The sequence below is a fragment of the Mobula birostris genome, chromosome 9, assembly GCF_030028105.1.
Source record: "Mobula birostris isolate sMobBir1 chromosome 9, sMobBir1.hap1, whole genome shotgun sequence".
NCBI classification, from domain to species: Eukaryota; Metazoa; Chordata; class Chondrichthyes; order Myliobatiformes; family Myliobatidae; genus Mobula; species Mobula birostris.
In genome coordinates, this window is record NC_092378.1 from 32243696 (window position 1) to 32268114 (window position 24419).

At 42.0% G+C, this 24419-nt stretch overlaps 1 protein-coding gene across 2 annotated transcripts in view; it reads right to left on the reverse strand.

Annotated features, from left to right (window-relative positions):
* The window catches only part of cacna1c (calcium channel, voltage-dependent, L type, alpha 1C subunit), a 687918-nt gene that overhangs the window by 386971 nt on the left and 276528 nt on the right, over positions 1-24419 (reverse strand). For both annotated transcript variants that reach the window (XM_072267751.1, XM_072267750.1), the window contains exon 4: positions 14505-14644. In XM_072267751.1, the coding sequence (XP_072123852.1) occupies positions 14505-14644 (140 nt within the window). The remainder of the gene's footprint in view (positions 1-14504; positions 14645-24419) is intronic.

Genomic DNA, 24419 nt, shown 5'->3' on the forward strand with positions numbered 1-24419 from the left:
AATTGCAATGTCTAATGTATAATTATAATTACAGTTCACTTTTGCCTAGAAATAAATCCAGTATGGCCTCTCATCTAGTCAGACTGTCTAAACATTGTGTCAGGAATCTATCCTGGACATACTTAACAAATTCTGCCCATCTCAACCTTTGGCACTATGGAGGTGTAACGAGAGAGCTATCGATGGTGGTGAACCCAAGTACCTAGTAAGATCTAGAATACACTCAGACTGAGAGTCAAAATACAAAGGAAATCCAAAAACAAAATCACAAACAATAATACTGGAAACGGAACGGGTACAACTGAGCACTGAGCATGAGGCCTTTAAGTACAGACCTTCCAGGAAGGAACGTGGCAGGCAATAATTGGCAGTCTGGATCTTAAAGGGACAGCAGTAGCTACGCATACTCCGGAGCATTGAAGTACTTGGATGCCTGCCGCTGTTCAGTTGGGACCATGACAGAGCCCCCTACCTCCTACGGCCGGCTCCTGACAGCCCAGATGATCAGGATGGTGCTTGTGAAAGCCCTCGATCAAAGTAGGGTCCAGGTTGTGCTGTGAAGGAATCCAGTTTCTTTCTTCTGGACCACATTCCTCCCAATCCACGATGTACTGCCTTTCACGTCGAACAATACGGGTTTCCAAAAGCCACCAGATTATGTAAGTGAGTTGTCCATCAATACTTCCGGAAGGTGGAGGAGGCTTGGGAACCAAAGCCAAGGGGCTGGCACTCAAGGGCTTAAAGCAGGATACGTGGAATGTGTGGTGAATCCGTGTAGTGCTTGGGAGGTGGAGATGATAGGTAACTGGGATGATGCATCGCAGCATCTTGAATGGACTGAGGTTCTTTATTTCATGCACGGACATCACATGCCAAGACAGATTCCTGAACATCTTTAGTCCTGCCTGTCCACCAGTAACGTCCCCTGTTGAACTCTAGCATGTGAGCCATCCTGGATGCCCAGCCAGGTTTGAAGTGCATTCCCGGTTGAGCACCTCCGAATGAACAGGCTTGAGAACAAAGATACATCTGGGAGAACCATCACCCAGGTACCCAGGTCTGCCTCATGTTGCTTTTGAGGTTGGTGCACTATCAAGTCTATGTTCCAGTGGATGGACACCACTACTCTAGAGCTGGGAATTACAGCTGAAGGGTTCTCTTCCCAATTAGGTGCTTCAAACTGTCAAGAGAGGGCATCAGGCTTTTGACTTTTTGATCCTGGGTGGTAAGTAATAAGGAAATTGAACCTATTAAAGAATAGGGACTAATGTACTTGTCCGGAATTCAGCCTCTTCGCGTCCTGGATGTATGCTAGATTTTTGAGGTTGGTTCATACCACAAATAGCTGTTTGGACCATTAACCCCTAACCTGTGCCTCCACACCTCCAGTGATAGTTTAATGGCCAACAATTCCCGATTCCCAATGTCATAGTTTACCATCGTGCAAGAAAGAAGTCTTGAGTGGAAGACACGGGGATGCAGAATGTGGTCTGAGGCAGGTTGCTGGGACGAGATGGCCTCAACTCTGATGTCCGACATGTCAATCTCCACCACAAAAGGTAAGTCTGCACTGGCAGAACTAGGATAGGTGCGGATGTGAAACTTTGTTTTAAGTCTGCAAAAGCCGCCTCAGCCTCTGGGGTCCAGTGGAAGGGCCCAGTAGATTTCTTGGTGTGGTTTGTGAGTGGCGCCGCCAGTGAACTGAAATTGGCTGAACTGCCTGTAAAAGTTGGCAAAACCTAGAAACCACTGGAGTTGGGTTCACAGAGGTGGGTTGCAGCCAATTCCACGTGGCCTGGGTCTTATCGGAGTCCATTTGTGGGTTGCCATTAGATATACACCAAGCCTGTATATCTAATGTTAAACCTGAGGCTCTGGATACATGTAATTTGCTCTTCTTGAGCTTGGTGGATAGTTGATTCTTGAGAAGCTATTGTAGAACCTGCCGAACGTGCTGGATGTGTTCTTGAGTGGACCGGGAAAAAAATTAATGTATAGACAAAGACGAAGTAGGTTTGCATCTCGCAGAGCACATCATTGATGAAGGTTTGATATAATACTGGAGCATTTCCAAGCCAAAAGGCACAACCCAGTATTTGTAGTGGCCCGTAGGTGTGTAGAATGCTGTTTTCCATTTGTCTCCCTCACAAATGTGGATTAGGTTGTCGGCGCTACCGGAAATCCAAATTTTTAAAATTGTAGCTCCCTTGGAGAATCTCAAAGGCCATGTTCATGAGAGGGAAAGAGTACTGGTTTTTAACAGTGATCTTATTTAGCCTCTTATAGTTTATGCAGGGTCTTAATCCACCATCCCTTTTGGTGACGAAATAAGAACTCAGCCCCTGTGGAAGATGTGGATGGTTGAAAAAACCCAGACACCAGAGCTTCTTAGATGTAGTCTTCCATGGCTTTTTTTCTCTGGGGCCAATAGAGAGTAGAGCCATCCTCGAGGACGACAAGTACCCGGTAGCAGGTTGATGGCACAGTTGTCATTCCAGTAAGGTAGTAGAGTGGCCGCCTATTTCTTGCTGAAGACTTCCAGCAGGTCTGAATATTCTGTAGGTGCTCTAGACAAATCAGATGCACTGGGGTAAGAGGTGGAAAATTTAACAGATAATTTAGGAAGCATGTCAGAAGGTGTCTTAGGTCCCTTTTGGAGGCATTTTCTTTTGTACTGGTGTGACCAGCCCAGAACGATGCCAATACTCAATTGACTCTCGGGTTGTGGGATGACCGAGAATGAGTGGTGCTTCTGGGTAGCAAAGAGATGGAACTGGATTAATTACAGATACTGGCCAATCTTGAACATGAGCGGGGATGCTTGCTGCTTGATTTGCCCCGGCACTAAAGGTCTCCCATCCAGAGCCGTAGCAACGAGCCCCTAGTTGGGATGTGAACAGGTGATTTTCAATCTTCTGGCCAGACTGAGATTTTAAAAATTCCCTGCTGCACCAAAGTGTTTAGGGAATGATCTTGGTCTGCTTTTGAAGAGGCCTTGATAAACACCACTCCAGTGGGAGATGAACCAGGAGTAAGGCTAGGACCTGTCACAGTCCTCCTTACATTGGACAGTCCCAAGGTTTTCCTGGCAGCTTGGAAGGAGGTCTGACAATGTCCAGCCTCTCCACAATAAATGTAGCACCTCTCCCTCCTTCTTCTCTCTCCTTCAGCTCGTGAGAGCCTGGTTCGACCTATTTGCATAGGCTCCCCAGAGGCTAGGATCAGTGACTGAGAAGGAGAAGGAGTAGGAGAGAACTAAGGATAGTCAGAGGGAGTGTCTCTTTGAAGAATTCCCTTCATCTATCCCTTCTCCTTCCTGGTAATTGGTTGTTGAGTTGAATCACCAGGTCCATAAGGCTCTCCAGATCCTCCACTGGGTCACAAGACACAAGGGCATCCTTTAGCTCGTCATTCAATCCCATATGCAAAAGAGCATTTAGTGCTTCCATATTCCAACTGTTCTTTGCAGCTGATTAATCGACTATGGAATAATCAGCCACAGACCAATTCTCCTGGTGCAAGTTGAGGAGCCTTATCACAGAACTATATCCTCCAGTGGGGTGACAGAACACCCCCCTCAAAGTCTCTGAAACATCGCCTGTACTCCTTTCCATAGATCTCTTTTACCACATCAGATGAATCGCACACTGATAGAAGGAATGTTTACGCCATTTTTTAAATTGATCTATAAGAAATTTCCATGAATTGTGAGCAATGAAGTTTTAGTGCATCTTTTAGTGAACTGCTTGGCTGTAACAAAGATTCACTAGGATCTTGATAGGCTTCATCATTACCATATTTTTCTATTCAGCTTTCATATTTTCTTTCAATATAGCTGAGCACACCAATAGGTAACGGTTTCAACTATTCACATTGTTTTGATACTCCTTTAGCAAGACTTTTGACAAGATCCTGCATGGTAGGCTGCTCCAAAAAGTTAGGGTACATATGATCCAAGGTGTTTTGGCAAATTAGATCCAATTGGAGGGAGAGAATAGTGTTGGAGGATTGCTTTCCTATTGGAAGTCTCTAACCAGTGGTTACAGTGCCGGGTTCGGTGTCTGATCATTAGAACATTATGTTGCAGCTGTACAAGACAATCCTTACACCACACGGAATATTATAAGCAGTTCTGGTCACTATACAGGATGTGGTAGCACTAAGAAGAATGCAAAAGAAATTCATCAGGATATTGCCCGACATGGAGAGCTTTAGTTTCAAAGGGAGATTGAGCGGGTTGGGATTTTTCTCACTGTTGTGTAGAAAACTGAGGTGTGGCCTTTTGGAGATTTATAAAATTTTGAGGAGCATCAATAGGGTAGATAGTAGTAGTATTTTTTCAAGAGCAGGGAAGTCTAAAACAAGATGATATTGATTTAAGTTGACAGGGGAAATATTTAAAGGAGATCTGTGGGACAAACTTTTCACTCAGTGGGTGCTTATAAAAAACTGCAAAGAGTTGGTAAAGGCCAGGTTTTGAAAGTCACAGCATTTTAAAAGCATTTGAATAGGTACACGGATAGAAAGTAACAGAAGGAAATGGGCCAAAGACAGGAAAATGGAATTAGCATAGATGGGCACGGATGAGTTGGGGCAAAGAAACTGTTTCTGTCCACAACTCATTTTTGAAACACTAGAAATTTTTTGAAATCACACATTTTTACATGAAAATTGAGTAACTAGGCCACATGTTCTTATATTTTAGTGCCGAACAACATCACTGCTTTACAATAAAGGGGCAGTACATTCGATGCCGATTAATGTTATTGTTACTTAACATTCACTTCGGCAATGGAGGTGAATATTAATTAACATTTACTTCCATGATGAAGGTGAGGCATGTTGTCATTAACACATTTTCACAGATTTTCTTGCACTATAATTGAGCACAGAAGCAGATAATAGCTTTAACCACCTACTGTGGGAGGACAACTAATAGACCATCAAAAAGTAGAATCAGTTTTCAATTGGTAAGAAAATGTATACAAATTACAAATGCATGAGGAATGTGTTGTCCTAACAAACTACATTGTAAGGTCTATGATTAGTGACAGAGAAGTTAAAGAGTAGCATTTGCAGAATCTCTTGTGGTAAAGAGTAGTAAATCCATGAAAGAGGCTCAGAAAGTTGCCAGAAATAGTGGTGGGCTTGAGGACTAGGAGCATGAAATTGATAAATAAAGGAAAGATATGAAATTGGGAAAGAATTACAAGAAATATAAAAGGGATTATAAGAGCTTCTATCAGTGTTTAAAAAGAAAAAAGATTAGTGGAAGCAAATTTGAGTCCCTTACAGTGAGAGATGGGAAAATTTATAACAGGGTATAAGGAAATGGGGAAAAATAATAAATATTTTGTTCTAGTAACACACGCAAAATGCTGAAGGAACTCAGCAGGCCAGGCAGCATCTATGGAAAAGAGTGAACAATTGACATTACAGGCCGAGACCCTTCATCAGGACCTTATGAAGAGTCTCGGCCCAAAACATCGACTGTACTCTTTTCCATTGATGCTGCCTGGCCTGCTGAGTTCCTCCAGCATTTTGTGTGTGTTATTTTGATTTCCAGCATCTGCAGATCTTCTCTTGTTTGTGAAACATTTCGTTCTGCTTTCACTGAAGCACATAACAGCTGCCGAAATGCTACTTTTTGGGTAGCATAATAATGCTGCTGGAAGGGATGTTCCTCATGGATTCAATTCTAACCTCAACTGCAGACGGAGTTTGAACATTCTTCATGTGACAGCACAGGAATTCTCTGGTTTCTTCTCGTGTACCTTTGACATTTAGATTGGTAGGTATATTATCTCCAATTTGTGTGTGTTAGAATCTAGTGAGAGTTTAAAGGAATGTGGAGAGAATAAAATGGAATTAGTGTAGGATCAATGCAAATAGATGCTTGATGGTTGATGGTTCTGTGCTGAGGCTCTATAATCAAGGAGCCAAATGGCTAGTGATAACAAGGACTCACTTAATAGATTTAAAATTAAAAGAAGTAAAGAAGTTGGCAAGACTGAAAGTCAATAAATACTATGGGCCTAATGACCTACATTGCATGGTTTTGAATGTACTTGTTACTATCTTCCACACCTTTGTTGGTTCTGGAATAGTTCCTGCAAATTAGAGGAAGCAAATTTGATTCACCATTTAAGAAAGGAAAGACAGAGAGAAAACAAGTAGCTACTGATGTTAGCCTAGCCTCAATAGAAAAGAAAATGCTGGAAACTATGTTCAATCATCTGATAACAATATACACAGAAAAAAATAGTTCAAGTTTAATTGTCATTTAATCATGCATGAAAACCCATGAATACAGTCAAATGAAACAGTATAACTCCAGGGCCAAGATGTAAAACACAGTATGAACAGTCACACACAGTAGAAGGCACATACAGCACATATAAGATAGCAAGCACATATAAGATACCAGTAAATGCAGTGACACAAAAAAAACATAGTCCAAGACTCTGAGTCCATGAAGCATGAATGCTGCAGCAGTCTGCAGCTGAACACAATGAAGCTTGGCTTCTGCTGAGCAAACACTGGGGGTGGGGGGAACGGTATGCACACCAACTCCAGCTTGAATGCTGCGACACACCACACTTTCTCCGGTGGAGCACACCAACTCTGATGCCTCTCCCCTGGGTGGCTGTAAACATGTAACACCTGCTGCTTGAGGCCTGGTCCTCGCTATGGCTGAGGCCGCGCATCTTCCCCACCACCCGCCACTCTACCTGCCAATAAGTCTGAATCAGACTTGCAGCATTCCACATTAACAATGTCCGAGAGCATCTTGCGATTCTAAAAAAAATACGTTTAGGCAGGACAATAACACCTTTGATTGACCCAGTAGAATCCACTGTGATTGAATGCGCCACCAACTTACCAGAAAACGGAGCAGAGTTAAGATGAATTTATCAAAGAGACATCATGTTTGACTAAGGTTTTGTAATTTTTAGATGATATGTCCAATATAAGTAAAAATTAAAGTGGATGTGGAGTATTCTAATTTTGTGAAGGCTTTCACACAGAATTCCACACAAGAGGTTGGTCAACAAGGTTAGGATGCATGAAATAAGGGTGAAACACTGGCATTGTATGAAAATTATGTATCAGACAAACAGCAAAGATTAGAAATAAACAGGACTTTCTCAGGGTGGCAGGCATTGATTACTGGGTACCTCAGGGATCGTGCTTGGGTCCCAATCTACAATAATGATTTTGCTGAGGAAACCAAATTTCTTAATTCCAAGAGCACTGAATATACAAAGCGAAGTGAGATTGTAAGCAAGCAGGAGAATATAAATGGGCTGCAAAGAGATTTAGTACACTAAATAAATGGGCAATAACATTGCATATGGAATAAAATGTGGAAAAATTCAAAGTCAGTCACTTTGATGCACAATCAGATAAGCAGAATGTATTTTTAAAGAGTGACAAATTGGTAAGTGTTGATGTTCAATGGGACTCACTTCTACACAAGTCACTGAAAGCTAATATGCAGATTCTACAAACAGTTCGGATACAAAGTATTATCAATATGATTTGAATACAGCAGCATACATATATTACTCCAGTTATAGAGTGCACATGCTTAAATCTGGAGCATCCCACCAGATGCTGGATGAATTTGGTATATTAGAAGCATGGGTGTCAATGTGTGTTCTGGTGGACTAGCTGCAACGGATTTAGAGAAACTGGACAATTAAGAAGTTGCAGGTAAGCAGGGTGGAAGGAAGGGTAGTCGAACTAGCTGCAGACATCTTAAATAAAAACAAAAAATACTCTTAGTGCTTCAAAAGGCAAAGGCAAAAAGAACCAGAATTAACATTTTAGGCCAAAAACTTTTCAACAGATCCAGAGAAGTGAGAAGACAAGTTAGCTTGAGATCCAAACGGCCTCCTCATCTTCCACCATCCTTCACCTGTATGAACATGGTTCTCATATTCAGCGACTTCTCCATTAAACCCATTCACTTTCAAATAAACAATGTAGTCATGAGAGCCACCTTTGTGGAAATAGTGGAATACTACTTACCTCAGGCTCCCTGCCTCACCACTTTTTTCAATGCTTTGAAAACTGCATTGATGTCACTTCTGACTTCCTGATCTCATACAGAACTTGCAAGTCCATCACCTTACACACACAGTTACATGGTCCGTGGATGATGCTTTCTCTTCCTCAACATCTCTATTTTGGGGACTAGCAACTAGTATGCACTATGAGCTGCAGGCCCTTCTATTTACTGAGGGAGTTCACGGCTATTGTGATTGTGGCTGTATACATTCACTCCCCGCCACCCCCCCACCCCCCGGTGTTAATGCTGAAGAACTCTGCATGAGCTCCTTCCCACCATCAGTGACTTGCAAACCACACACCCTGATGGCTTCTCTACTGTTGCTGCCACCTTCAACTATGCTAATTTGAAAACAGTCCTGCCTAAATTCTACTAGCATGTTGACTTTGGTACCAGAGGTGAGAACACTTTGGCCCTGGTCTCTCCCAACATCCCTGGTGCATACAGAGCTGCTCCCAGTGCTCACCTCTAATTCTCTGACCAATTATCTGTTATACTAATTCCTGCAAAGATTAAACCAGTGAAACTAGTTTGAAGCGAGATAAAGACCTGGCCAAAAGGAGGAACCTCAGCATTGGGGCACTTTTTCAAAAACACGATTGGAACATGTTCAGGCAGGCAGCTACCTGCCATTGTCACATTAACTTTGATGAATATGCGAGATAAGTGACTAGCTACATCGAGAAGTACATTGAAGACATCACCCGTTACTAAACACGTCTGGGAGAGGGGAAATCAGAAGCCGTGGCTGACAGCAGAGGTCCAGGTATGACTGATAGATCAGGATGCTGCCTTCAGATTGGGGAAAGGACATCTCTCAGGTCAAAAAGAGCTGCACTTTCCCATGCCATCGGGAAGGAAAAATGGGATTATTCACAGAATATACAGCTATTTCTGTAACACCAGACACATGAGGCACAGGTGGCAGGGCATTTAGACCATAATGGATTACAAGCCCACCATGTACGTCAACAACAGTGATGCTTCTCTTCCTGGTGGGCTGAATGCCCTTTACACGCGGTTTGATGCACGGAACGATGTGCCGGCAAGAAAGGGACCCCTCCTCTCTGAGGAGCAGCCACTCTGACTGGCTGGTAGCTGATGTGAGGAAGACTCTAGCCAGGGTCAACCCATTAAAGCTGTGGGGGCTGATAACGTACCTAGTTGTGTGCTAAGGTTCTGCGCAGCTCAGTTGACTAAGGTTCTAACAGATGCCTTCAACAGTCCACTGTCCCCTCAGGCTTCAAGGTGGCCACCCAGAGGGTGGAGTAACCTGCCTCAACAACTACCAGCCAGTGACACTCACCTTAACAATAATGAAGTGCTTTGTGTGACTGGTTATGCATCACATCTTCCTGTTACATTGGACCCTTTCCAGTTTGCTTATTGCTTAAATCGATCCATTAACTATGCTATAGCCTCTGAATCCACTCTGTCCTGTCCCACCTGGACAATAGTGCCTCATATGCCTGGATGTTGTTTTAAACAGTCAAGATAGCGCCTGCATACAATGCTCCTTTGGTCAACATCTTCTAGATAGATCATGAAACCAATTTTTTCACTTCTTTTATATCTTCCACGTTTGTTTCTCGTCTTGAATGTGATTCTGGAACTGTGGAAACTCGTGTTTTGCTGTTTGCAGATGATTTGGGTGCTTCAGTGCTCTGCAGTCTCTGAGATTCTGGGAGGCAGAGGCAACATGAGTGAACCTCATGGCGAGATGCCTGCAGGACGTTGACTCTATTTCGCCGAATATAGTTTCCATTGTTGCTGATTAAAGCGACGAGGGTGATTGTAACATCCAGGTGAGTGTGGAGGTTTGGAGATCGTTTGGGTGTTCCAGCACTCTGCAGTCTCCAGCAGGATTCTGGGAGGCAGTGTGCGTGAACCTCATAACAAGCAGGCTGCAGGACTGATGCTTGGCTCCATTTCACAGATTAAAGCTCCCATTGTTCGCTGGTTAAAGTGACGAGGGAGATGGAAGCATTGATGTGAGTGCAGAGGGTGAGCGCTGGCTGCCTGTCTTTGTACTGGAGACAGGGCAGCCTGCTGCTGTGTCCGGGCCTGGAGAGTATTGTCCAGGTTTTTACTGTGTTTCGGATTTGGACTTTGGGACTATAGACTCTATTTTTCTGTCTTATAGTTTTTATGCTCTATGTTTTTTCGTCTGATCTTCTTGGTTTTTTTAAGGGGGCTATTTGAGGGTCCATGTGCCTGATCCATTTTGTTTGATTTTTTTTGTGCGGGAGGAGGGATTTGGGGGTTGGCGTGCATGATCCGTTTTGTCTGTTAATTTGTGTGGCAAGGGGGATTTGGGGGCCGATGTGCCTGTTCTGTTTTGCTCAGGTTTTGTGTGGGAGGGGGGATTTGAGAGATTTGGGAGTTGATGTGCCTGTTCCATTTTTCTGCATTTCTTTTTGCGTGGAGATGGGATTTGGAGGTTGATGATCGGGCTGCCTTTGTTTTCTTTTTCTTTCTTGGTTTCACGGCTGCCCGGAGAATTGAAGAATTTCAGAGTTGTATTCTTTGACAGCCAACGAACCTTTGAACCTGTTTATCGGCTTCAGCTTGGCATTTTGATACAATCATCCCACAGAATCTGGTGGGTAAACTGTCCTTGCTGGGTCTCAATGTCTCGCTCTGTGATTAACTTCTTGACAGAAAGGCCACAGTCAGTCGGTGTTGGCAGAAACAACCCATGCCATCACGCTGAGCACTGGCGCTGCCCACTGCTGTTCATGCTTGCTCTGCTAGATTCAGTTCAAACAGAATCATCATGTTCACAGTGGTTGGCCTCATCAACAATTACGGTGGGACGGTGTACTGAGAAGAGGCAGAGCTACTGGTAGAACGGTGCAAGTACAACAACTTGAGTTTCAACGTGGGCAAGGTTAAAGAGACGATTGCAGCCTTTAGAAAGGTGCAGGCTGACCACTCTCACCGCTTCTCCGTGAAGAGAGTTAGGAGCACCAAGGTTCTTCAAGTGCACATATGGACAATCTCACTTGGTCAGGAAAGCATAGCAGTGTCTCCACTTCCTGAGGAGACTGAGGTGAGTCAGGATCCCCACCCCCCCACCTCCCCATTCTGAACGATTTTTACAGGAGCACCATTGAGATTGTCTTGACCAGCTGCATCAGGGTTGCAAGGAATGCTGAGAAGATCATCAGGGTCTCTCTTCCACCCATCAAGGATATATCAGGAGCACTGCATATGCAGTCAGTGTCCTTAGCATTGTCAATGATCCCTCCCATCCATCTAACAATCTCTTTGACACCCCCCACCGCCTCACCCTACCACCAGACAGGAGGTACCGAACACTAGGGCAAGAACTGTTAGGATGGGAAATATCTTCCTCCCCCAGGCCAAATGACTACTGAATTCCCTGCCACCACTCAGGTCACATCATGTATGAAACGGCAATAGCATAATGCTGTTTTCTTTTTTGACTTGTGTCATAAATGCAATTTATTATATCAATTTCCTAGTGGTAATATTACTTTATGTGTTATGTGTGTGAGTTATGTGTACTGTGTTGTGCACCTTGTCCGGAGGAAAGTTGCTCCATTTGGTATTATAAATGAGTACATTTGAATGATAATAAATTGAACTTGAATTTGAAGTTGAAGCTCATCAACCCCCACAGATATGTTACATATAAATATCCCCACCATGTTTCCTGTAAGGACTTAATTCTATTCTTCCAGTTTCCCAGCCTTTACTGTATCTTCTTGGATGATATCATCTTTTATATCACTGTCACCAATGTTTTTTTCATTAACCATCTGCTATGGTTTGTAGGGCTCTGAAATGTAACTATTCCTCTTCCTGTGCTTCTGGTCTCACCACATCTTTTCCTATCCAAAACAATGATAGGTATACCCTTCACCTTTCACCCCATCAGCCTCCATTTCAACAGATCTTTAACTTGTGACACCTCCAGTATGGTACCACCAACAGACATAGCTTCCACTCCCCTCCCTTCACAGCATTCCAGAGGGACTATCCAGTCCACAAAGCTCCAGCTCCTTCTTTCGTCTCCACCAATACTATTTCTTATTTCATAGCTCTTTCCCTCGCACCCTTATGATATGCATCACCAGCCCCTTTGACTCTTGCCTTTCTGATGAAGCAGCAATTTACTTGTAATTATTTTAATTAAGTATACTGCATCAAGTTTTATATGGTCTCCATGACACTGAGTAAATCAAACCAATGAGTAACAATTATACAGAAAACGTCTCTAAAATCTTTAATCCTCCATTCCACTCTGACATTCTTAATTTTAGAGCATTGTTCCATGTTTGAACCAATGAGAAAATAATTACAACAATCCAATACTATAATTGATTGAAAAAGGCCCTGGAATTTTTTTGTCAGAACCTTTATGTAAGTGCAATCACTGTTCAAGGGAACAGACACAATTTTTGCAGGACCTGGTCCTTTACTTATTTAATGTTTAAGGGTGGCCTTGAGAAGAAAGGGTCTCTTGGTTTGTTAAAAACCATTGACCTGAAAAAAAAAGTGCAAGAACAGTGATGATAGGCTCTTCAAAGATTGAGACCTGCATAAATATGCCAGCCAGATCCAACCAAAAGAGACAGAATTGTAATGACAATAAAGTGAAAATTAAAGAATAAGCTAAGAACTGCTCAAGAGTGGATGAAGTAATTACAACAGCAGACTTGTGTTATTTCAGTGTCAATAACTTTAAGATTTGCTTTTTTTAAAAAAAAATAGCTTGCTCTATTTGCTTACTTCAGTGCAGTGCTGGCTATGAAATGTGACTAAGTACAGACATCCAACCCAGGAAAAAGTCAATTAAAACTGAAATGAATCAGAGTTTCTTCTCACAGAGGGTAGTGAATCTCTGGAATTTTCTACCTTGGAGGGTTATGGAATTTAGATCACTGGAGGTACTTCAACAGGCACCAGATAAAGTTTTGAAAGATTGGAGAATTGAGGGCTATGGGGAACTGGCTTAAAAGAAGAATTGAAGCCTGGGACAGATGACGCACCATCATATTGAATTGCATGACAATCCTGCTTCTATTTTCTTAAGAATAATATGGGGACTTTGCGCAAAGTGTATATGCTTCTCCATTTCCAAATGAACCCAGATATACTTTTCAATCATCATTTGCAATTTCATGGTAAGGTCAATGTCTTAACCAATAAATGATACAATGGTACAATTTATATGAACGTAACCAGTGAAGTACTAATGCATTGTGATTAGATGTGTACCTAATTACTCCTGTTTGCCCATTTCTTCACAAACCAAAGGTACCCAGTTTTGTAAGCTATCCATACAATGAAATGGGCCTGTGTAATAAACCAATTGATATCAACATTCTGCAGCACCGTAGTAGAAAATTCCGTAGTAACTTCTTTAAACAGAAAAGAGTTTGGAACTGAGAAATTACAGAATAAAATGAAATGGCACCAGTCATGATGAAAATCGTCTAATGCAATGTCAGTTGTAAAGAATTGCCACATTCCAAAGTGCAGCAGGACAGGCTCATCTACAGCGAAGTGTTACTAAGCTTGTAACTAGATCCCACTTTTAAGGAATTCCCCTACAAAATTAAATATGATCAGTTGCCTACAGAATGTGAAAAAGATGATCACTTGTTATACCACCCATGAAGTACAGCCTGCCAGTTATTTTGCTGATGTCATTCAAGTCCATGTGATAGTACTGCAACTTCTTTAAGCGTTGGGGATGGGAAATTTGCTTGCTGCACCTGTGGCAAGATAACAGAAACTGCAGGCTCAGTGATTTCAATGAGCAAATAAGGCTATATGTGGAAAGGTAAACTTGAATTAATTTCCTTCTCTTTTATTTTAGGTCAATTTGGCTGATTTAAATATATTTAATGTTTAAGCATTTTTTTTGGTTATTTACTGTTAATAGTAATACTGTTATGATTATTTACAATATTTGTTATGTTTTGAATATTTCTCATTAATATCAGAGATAATTGCATTCACTTTAATGCCAACTTTCAACAGCCAATAAACCTGGAGTGAAGATTCAGTTGTCAAAGGTCTAGCAGGTGAAATGTGTCAGTGATGCTTACAAAGACCTTGCTGTGGGTGCCTCTTTGCTCCTCTGGCTACCAGCTTCCAAATTCAAGACCGCACCTGACAGTTTGTTTCAAGTGCCAGTGAGCTTCAGCAGCAGGTGACCTGCAAACTTGCACTACATATAAATCAGCGGAAACATTTCTTTGGATTAAGTAATCTTCCTTGCCATCTGATTTATTGTATACCAGCAAGGTTTTATTCGTTGTTATTTGTGACCTGAAGGGGCGCCATTCTTGTAAAATTTATATAATTGAAGGCCGTATAAAATACATAATAATTAATTACATTCCAATAGTTAGTCAAGGGGAAATCCATCTTGGTGAAAAAGATGTTCACTCACCCTACAACCACTATAATGAAATCTAGTAAATTCCAGCCATTCCTGAGGTACGCATTGGGGTGAAAGAGAAGTCCATAAGCTATTACTTTCAAAAATGCTTCCACTGTAAAAACGATGAGAAACAGATATTCCACTCGCTCCTGTAAGAAAAAGAAACACAGTATTATTATGCTGATACTAGTGTAATTCATGTGAAATGGCAAACTACCTACCATTACATTAGACTAACCATTACTCCCTATATTAACAGTACCTTAATTAAATTAAATCTAAGCAATCTTTTTCACTTGCAGTTGGACCATAATCTATTTGAGGATCCCTATGCATACAAAACATAAAGTATGAAGCAATTGGAATTGGTTTATTATTGTCACTTTTGGCGAGTACAGCAAAAGGCTTGTCTTGCATATTGTTCACATGGATCAAATCATTGATGTACAAAATGGTAAAACAATACCAATGCAGAATGAAGTGTAACAGCTACACAGACGTTCAGTGCAAGTAAATAAGGTGTAAGATCATAACGAGGTAGGTTGTCATGTCAAGAGCCTATCACTAGAGAACCATTTAATAGTCATATCAGCTGAGTGGAAGCTGTCCCTGAGCCTGGTTGTGTTCCAGCTTTTATATCCTCTACCTAATGGTAGAGGGGAGAACAAAAAAATGTTTGGCTGCTTTACTGAGTCCATGGAAAGGACTATCTGAGGCTATCATGCTGGTTTGCTTGATGTGCTAAGCACTGTCCACAGCTCTGCAGTTTCTTGTAGCAACGGGTTGAGCAGTTGTCACACCAAGCTGTTAAGCATCCAGATAAGATGCCAGATAAGAAAGGACAGGGAGGGAGGCAAAAGAGGTGGGGGCGTGGCATTGGTGATCAGAGATAGTGTCACAGCTGCAAGAAGGGAGGAAGTCATGGAGGGATTGTCTACTGGGTGTCTGTGGGTGGAAGTTAGGAACAGGAAGGGGTCAATAACTTTAATGGGGGTTTTTTATAGACCAACCAATAGTAACAGGGACATCGAGGAGGTTCTGGAAAGGCGTAATAATAACAGGTTTGTTGTGGTGGGTGATTCTAATTTCCCAAATATTGACTGGCATCTCTCTAGAGTGAGGGGTTTAGATGGGGTGGAGTTTGTTAGGTGTGTTCAGGAAGGTTCTCTGACACCATATGTAGATAAGCCTACAAGAGGAGAGGCTGTACTTGATCTGGTATTGGGAAATGAACCTGGTCAGGTGTCAGGTCTCTCAGTGGGAGAGCATTTTGGAGATAGTGATCACAATTCTATCTCCTTTACCAAAGCATTGGTGAGGGATAAGAACAGACAAGTTATGGAAATATTTAATTGGATTAAAGGGAAGTATGAGGCTATCAGGCAGGAACTTGGAAGCATAAATTGGAAACAAATGTTCTCAGGGAAGTGCATGGAAGAAATGTGGCAAATGTTCAGGGGATATTTGCGTGGAGTTCTGCATAGGTACATTCCAATGAGACGGAAAAGATGGTAGGGTACATGAACCATGGTGTACAAAGGCTGTTGTAAATCTAGGCAAGAAGAAAAGAAAAGCTTATGAAATGTTCAAAAAAAACTAGGTAATGATAGAGATTGAAACATAGAAAAAAAAAGCACAATACAGGCCTTTCGGCCCCCAAAACTGTGCTGAACATGTCCCTACCTTAGAACTACCTAGGCTTTACCCATAGCCCTCTATTTTTCTAAGCTGCATGTACCATCCAGGAGCCTCTGAAAAGACCCTATCATTTCTGCCTTCACCACCACTGCCAGCAGCCCACTCTATGCACTCACAACTCTCTGTGTAAAAAACTTACCCTTGACATCTCTGTACCTACTTCCAAGCACCTTAAAACTATGCCATCTCGTGCAAGACTTTTCAGCCCTGGGGAAAAGCCTCTGACTATCTAGAAGATTATAAGGCTAGCAAGAAGGAGCATAAGAATGAAATTAGGAGAGCCAGAAAGAGCCATGAGAAGGCCTTGGCGAGCAGGATTAAAGAAAACCCTAAGGCATTCTACAGCTACATGAAGAGCAAGAGGATAAGACGTGAGAGAATAGGACCAATCAAGCGTGACAGTGGAAAAGTGTGTATGGAACCAGAGGAGATAGCAGAGATACTAATGAGGACTTTGCTTCAGTATTCACTATGGAAAAGGATCTTGGCAATTGTAAGAATGACTTACAGCGGACTGAAAAGCTTGAGCATATAGGCAATTAATTAATTAATTATGTACTGAAACTTTTGGAAAGTATCAAGTTTGGTAAGTCTCCAGGACCGGATGAGATGTACCCCAGGCTACTGTGAGAGGCGAGGGAGGAGATTGCTGAGCCTTTGGCAATGAACTTTGCATCATCAATGGGGACAGAAGAGGTTCCGGAGGATTGGATGGCTGCAGATGTTGTTTCCTTATTCAAGAAAGGGAATAGAGATAGCCCATGAAATTATAGACCAGTGAGTCTTACTCCAGTGGTTGGTAAGTGGATGGAAAAGATCCTGAGAGACAGGATTTATGAACATTTAGAGAGGTATAATATGATTAGGAATAGTCAGCATTTCTTTGTCAAAGGCAGGCCATGCCTTACGAGCCTGATTGAATCTTTTGAGGATGTGACTAAACATATTGATGAAGGTAGAGCAGTAGATGTAGTGTATATGGATTTCAGCAAGGCATTCGATAAGGTACCCCATGCAAGGCTTATTGCGAAAGTAAGGAGGCATGGGATCCAAGGGGACATTGCTTTGTGGATCCAGAACTGGCTTGCTCACAGAAGGCAAAGAGTGGTTGTAGACAGGTCATATTCTGCATGGAGGTCAGTGACCAGTGGTGTGCCTCAGGGATCTGTTCTGGGACTCCTACTCTTCGTGATTTGTATAAATGACCTGGATGAGGTAGTGGATGGATGGGTTAGTAAATTTGCTGATGACACAAAGGTTGGGGGAGCTGTGGATAGTGTAGAGGGCTGTCAGAGTTTACAGCGGGACATTGATAGGATGCAAAACTGGGCTGAGAAATGGAAGATGGGGTTCCAACCAGATAAGTGTGAGGTGGTTCATTTTGGTAGGTCAAATATGATGGCAGAATATAGTATTAATGGTAAGACTCTTGGCAGTGTGGAGGATCAGAGGGATTTTGGGGTCCGAGTCCATAGGACACTCAAAGCTGCTGCACAGGTTGACTCTGTGGTTAAGAAGTCATCAGTGCATTGGCCTTCATCAACCTTGGGACTGAGTTTAAGAGCTGAGAGGTACAGCTATATAGGACCCTGGTCAGACCCATTTGAAGTACTGTGCTCAGTTCTGATCACCTCAGTACTGGAAGGATGTGGAATCTATAAAAAGGGTGCAGAGCAGGTTTCCAAGGATGCTGCCTGGATTGGGGAGCATGCCTAATGAAAATAGGTTGAGTTAACTCAGCCTTTCCTCCTTGGAGCGATGGAGGTGACCTGATAGAGGTGTATAAGATGATGAGAGGCATTGATCGTGTGGATAGTCAGAGGCTTTTTCCCAGGGCTAAAATGGCTAACACAAGAGGTCACAGTTTTAAGGTGCTTGGAAGTAGGTACAGAGATGTCAGGGGTAAGTTTTTTTCCACAGAGAGTGGTGAGTATGTGGAATGGGCTGCCAGCGATGGTGGTGGAGGTGGATACAATAGGGTCTTTTAAGAGACTCCTGGACAGGTACATGGAGCTCAGAAAAATAGAGGGCTATGGGTAACCCTGGGTAATTTCTAAAGTATGTGTTCGGCACAGTATTGTGGGCTGAAAGGCCTGTATTGTGCTGTAGGTTTTCTATATTTCTATGCTTCTATAAGATGCCTTCTTTGATACATCAATAAAAATTGGTAAGGGTCAATGGCGACATGCCAAATTTCTTAGCCTCCTAAGGATGTTGAGGCATTGTTGGGCTTTCTTGACCATACAGTATTCAAATAGGAGAAATCGGCCATAGGGACTCTACAATCACACCCCACCCCAACCACCATGATGATACCAAGTGCTTCACCCAAGACTGAATGGCTAGGCACAGTTCAAACACCATCTATAAATATGTTGATGGTGCAGTTAATGTTAGTAGAATTTCAGATGGTGACAAGGAGATGAAACAGTAATGTTCAGCAAGTCGAGTGGTGTCACAAAAGCAACCTTACACTCAATGTCAGTAAGACCAAGGAATTAATTGTGGACTTCAGGAAGGAAAAGCTGAAAGAACACATGCCAGTTCTCATTGAGAGATCAGCAGTGGGAAGGGCAAGCAGTTTCAAGTTTCTGGATTTCTACATTTCTGAAGATCTATCCTGAGTCCAACAAATTGATGCAATTACAAAGAAGACATGACAATGGCTATATTTCATTAGAACTTTGAGGAGACTTTTTATGTCACCAAAGACTCCCGAAAATTTCTAAGATGTACCATGGAGGATATTCTAACTGGATGCATCACTGTCTGCACAGGATCATAAAAAGCTACAGAAAGTTGCAAACACAGTCAGCTCCATCAACAGCACTAGCCTCCCCAGCATCAAGGGTATATTCAAAAGGCTGCACCCATCATCAAGGACCTCCAGCACCCAGTACATGCCCTTTTCTCATTGCCACCATCAAGGAGGAGCAACACCAGCCTGAAGACACTCACGCTCAACATCTCAGGAACAGTTTCTTCCCCTCTACCATTAAATTTCTGAATGGACAATGAACCCATGTACACTACCTCACTATTTTTTTTATTTTTTTCTGCTCTCCTTTTGAACTACTTATTTAATTATATAAATATTCACCCCTCTTAGAAGTTTTCATGTTTTATTGTTTTACAACACTGTATCACAGTGGATTTAATTTGGTTTTTTTTGACACTGATCAATAGAAAAAGACTCTTTCATGTCGAAGTGAAAACAAATCTCTACAAGGTGATCTCAATTAATTACAGATATAAAACACAAAATAATTGATCGCATAATATTCACCCGAAATCATTACTGGTGCACCTGATTGGTTTTAGAAGTCACATAATTAGTTAAATGGAGATCACTATGTGCAGTCAAGGTGTTTCAATTAACTGTGGTAAAAATACACCTGTATCTGGATGGTCCAACTGCTGGTGAGTCAGTATCCTGGCAAAAACTACACCATGAAGACAAAAGAACACTCCAAGCAGCTCTACAAAAAGGTTATTAAAAAGCACAAGTCAGGAGATGGATGCAAAAAAATGTTCAAGTCACTGAATATCCCTTGGAGCACAGTTAAGGCAATCATCAAGAAATGGAAGAAATATGGCACAGCTGATAATCTGCCTAGAGCAGGCCGTCATCAAAAACTGAGTGACTGTGCAGGAAGGGGACTAGTGAGGGAGGCCACCAAGAGCCCTATGACAACTCTGGAGGAGTTACAAGCTTCAGTAGCTGAGATGGGAGAGACTACACGTACAACAACTGTTGCCTGGGTGGTTTCACTAGTTGCAGCTTTATGGATGATAAAAGCTCATGAATTCCCAGCTAGAATTTGCAAGAAGGGCTGTGGGAGACTCTAAGGTCATCTGGAAGAAGGTTCCATGGTATGATGAAACCAAAATTGAGCTTTTTGGCCATCAGACTAAACGGTATGTATGGCGTAAGCCAAACACCGCACATCATAAAAAATGCACCATCTCTACTGTGAAGCATGGTGGTGGCTGCATCACGCTCTGGGGATGCTTCACTGTAGCAAACGTGGAAGGTTTGTGAGGGTAGAAGGTAAAATGAATGCAGCAAAATACAGGGAAATCCTTGCTGAAAACCTAATGCAGTTTATAAGAGGACTGCCACTTGGGAGAAGATTTGTTTTCCAGCAAGGCAATGACAGCAAGCATAGAGGCAAAGCTACACAGGAATGTCCTAAAAGCAACAAAGTCAATGTTCCAGAGTAGCCAAGTCAGAGCCCAGACCTCAATTCAATTGACAATTTGTGGCTAGACATGAAAAGGGCTGTTCACTCATGACCTCCATGCAATCTGACAGAACTTGAGCCTTTTTGTAAAGAAGAATGGGGAATTATTGCAGTGCCTAGATGTGCAAAGCTGAGAAAGACCTATCCACACAGACTCAAGGCTATAATTGCTGCCAAAGGTACATCTACTAAATACTGACTTGAAGGGGGTGAGTAATTATGCAATCAATTATTTTGTATTTAATAACTGTAGTAAATTTAGACCAATTTGTAGAAGTTTGTTTTCACTTTGACACAAAAGAGTCTTTTCTATTATCAGTGTCAAGAAAGCCAAATTAAATCCACTGAGATTCAATGTTGTAAAACAATGGCTGTGAGGGATCTACAGCAGCAAATTTCTGAGAGAAAATTCACCTTATTCTCGTTTCAGTCCTAAGTGAATGATCCCTTATGCTGAAACTACACCCCAACTCCTTAGATATTCAAACATTCTTTCTGCTTTCTAACCTATCAGCCTCTCAGAATTGAGGGTGATCAGTGAGTCACTTCTCTTAAATTCAACAGAGCATTAGCCAATTTTTGTCTTTCAACCCAGGAATCAATCTGTAAAAAATGCACTACATTATCTTCAAGGCAAGTATATTCTTCCTGCCTACAACATTAATACTGTATAATGTATGCGCAACTGTTCAGTTTAAGAAAGTACTAAGCTAATAGCTGAATGGTTTAAGTCTGTAATGGGAAAGACTGTACTAATGAGACCTGCATCTTTTGGAGTTCAGAAGGTTAAGGGTCTGGTCTGGTATGGAAACACTAATGCCCAAGAATGGAAAGGTCTACAAATAGTGATGAATACAGCTTAGTCCATCACAGCTGAAGACCTCCCCACCTTTGCTCACACCTATAAGGAGAGCGGACATGAGAAAACAGCATCAATCATCAAGGACCCCCACCATCCAGGACATGCTCTCTTCTCAGTGCTGCCATCAGGAATATGATACAGGAGACTTAAGTACCCCACACCACCAGATTCAGAAACAGTTGTTGCACTACAACCATCAGGTTCCTGAACCAGCATGGATCCAGCCAGGAAGCTTTCTATGGTGCATCGATAAAAATTGCTAAGAGTTTATGGAGACATGCTGGATTTCCTTAGTCTCCTAAGGAAGTAAAAGTGTTTGTGAGCTTTCTTGGCCATCACATCAATATGCTTGGACCAGGACAGGCTAGTGGTGATGGTCACACCTAGGAATTTGAAGCTCTCGACCCTCTCAAAATCAACACCCTTAATGTAGACAGGAGTATATGCACTGCGCTCCTTTCTGAAGTCAGTGACCAGCTCTATTGTTGACATTGAATGAAAAGTTGTTGTGATGGCATCAATCTCCTTCCTGCATTCCAACTCCTTCGAGATGTGGTCTACCATGGTGGAACCATCTGCAAACATGTTGATGGAGCTAGAGCAGAATCTGATCACGCAGTCATGAGTGCACAAGGTTTAGAATAAAAGGCTGAGGATGTAACCTTGTGGAGCACCAATGCTGAGAATGATTATGGCAGAGGTGCTGCAGCCTATCCTTACTGAATGCAGTCTGTTGGTCAGAAAGTCAAAGATCCAGTTGTAGAGGGATGCATCAACTCTCACGGTGCGAGGCTCACCGTATTTCTAAAGTAATGCACTGCAACCCATCACATCTAATTGATTCAGGTATAATAAGCAGTTTGCAAGAAGGATCATCAAGTTCATGTTAAGTTCCTCATCATGCGATACTTCTGTTGGTTTTTTGCAATAAATTCCTCATAGTATTACCACATAAAACCTATTCAGATGGACAGAAGTCATGAAAGCAGGAGCATCTAACCAGATTAATCTATTACCAGAGCTCCGCAGCATTCCACAAAATATAACTATTCCAGAGAGACAGCATTAGAGAAGGCAGCAAGGAAAGAAATGGGTGGGTAAAAGAATAAGAAGCAAAGTGAACGGTCACCAACACTTGCAGGAGGATATCCAGGGGATGCATGCATTCATTGCTCAGCTGTTCAGATGATATACATTGTTCCCAAATCAGCAACCTTTTCAATAACAGCCCCAGTACCTCACCCATGTTTCTCTCTAATCCAGCACTGGGAAACACTGAAAGCAGGCAGACCATACTGAAGTGATTTCCTGACAAAATGATTCTAAAGCTCCAATGTGCCAAATAAAAGGAGGATTTTCACTTTAATAACTTTCATCAAAAGCAAATAGATACCAAAAAATGAAGTAATATAATTTGCAAAGATAATGTATTGTGTGTTTTCATGTTATATTTTAAAATGGTTTAAAATACCTACTGAAAGTATCACCAAAACTAAAGCATCATACACCCATTAAGCTTTAAATGAGCATATGAATCAGGCTATTACCTTTTACAGAACACCAAACCTATCAGACAATCTGAATCAAACCATGTTTGTACTCATGTATTTTGTTTGTTGCTTATCCAAGTAACTATGTAGAACTACTCTACTCTTGCTTACTATATTTAATGATAGTTGAGAGCACCAGTTGCAAGCAAATGAAAAAAATCCCCAAATAACATTATGGAATTACAGAATCATAGCGTGCAAAAATACCCCTTTCAGCCTACCTTGTCCATGCCAGTCACAATACCCATCTGTGGTAATTCCATTTGCCTATATTTTTCCCTTATTCCTTTCTGCAATTCCTATTAACACAACAATTGTAGGCCGTATCTCCGGTAATGATGAGTTTGAGTACAGAGAGGAAATTAAGAACCTGGAGGCATGGTGCGAAGACAGTAACCTATCCCTCAACGTCAGCAAGACGAAGGAATTGGTTGTTGACTTCAGAAGGAGTAGCGGACCGCATGACCCAATTTACATCGGTGGTGCGCAAGTGGAACAGGTCAAAAGCTTTAAGTTCCTCAGGGTCAATATCACAAATGACCTGACTTGGTCCAACCAAGCAGAGTTCACTGCCAAGAAGGCCCACCAGCGCCTTTACTTTCTGAGAAAACTAAATTTGGCCTGTCTCCTAAAACCCTCACTAATTTTTATAGATGCACCATAGAAAGCATTCTTCTAGGGTGCATCACAATCTGGTATGGAGTTGTCCTGTCCAAGACTGGAAGAAGCTGCAGAAGATCATGAACACAGCGCAGCACATCACACGAACCAATCTTCCATCCTTGGATTCACTTTACACCGCACGCTATCGGAGCAGTGCTGCCAGGATAATCAGGAACACGACCCACCCAACCAACGCACTTTTCGTCCCTCTTCCCTCCGGGAGAAGGATCAGGAGCTTGAAGACTCGTATGGCTAGATTTGGGAACAGCTTCTTTCCAAATGTGATAAGACTGCTGAACGGATCCTGACCTGGATCTGGGCTGTACCCTCCAAATATCCAGACCTGCCTCTCGGTTTTTTTGCACTACCTTATTTTCCGTTTTTCTATTTTCTATTTATGATTCATAATTTAAATTTTTAATATTTACTATCGATTTGTAATCCAGGGAGTGGGAAGTACGGAATTAAATATCGCTGTGATGATTGTACATTCTAGTATCAATTGTTTGACGACAATAAAGCACAAAGTATTTAAGTATTTTCCTATCTAAATAGATCACTAAATTTATTCAGTCAACAAGTTTGTAAATCTGTGGTCTAAGAAAGGATTATGTAAAGAGTCTCAATACAGCAACTACTTTGAACCAAGGGTACTTCAGACATCCCATTTCTCCCGGAAGTTCCGGGAGTCTCCCGCATATTGATAGCGGCTCCCTGACGCTCGCAAATTAATACAATATCCCAGAAATCGATTTTTTTTGAGAGCGAGTGAGTGAGAAGGAGAGAGAGACAGAGACAAAGAGAGCGAGTGACAGATGTAGCGAGAGAGTGACAGAGACAGCATCCTGATTGGTCTCTCTTTGTGAGAAGTAGACCTATCAGTTTTCTCTGTAGGTAGGCTTTACAG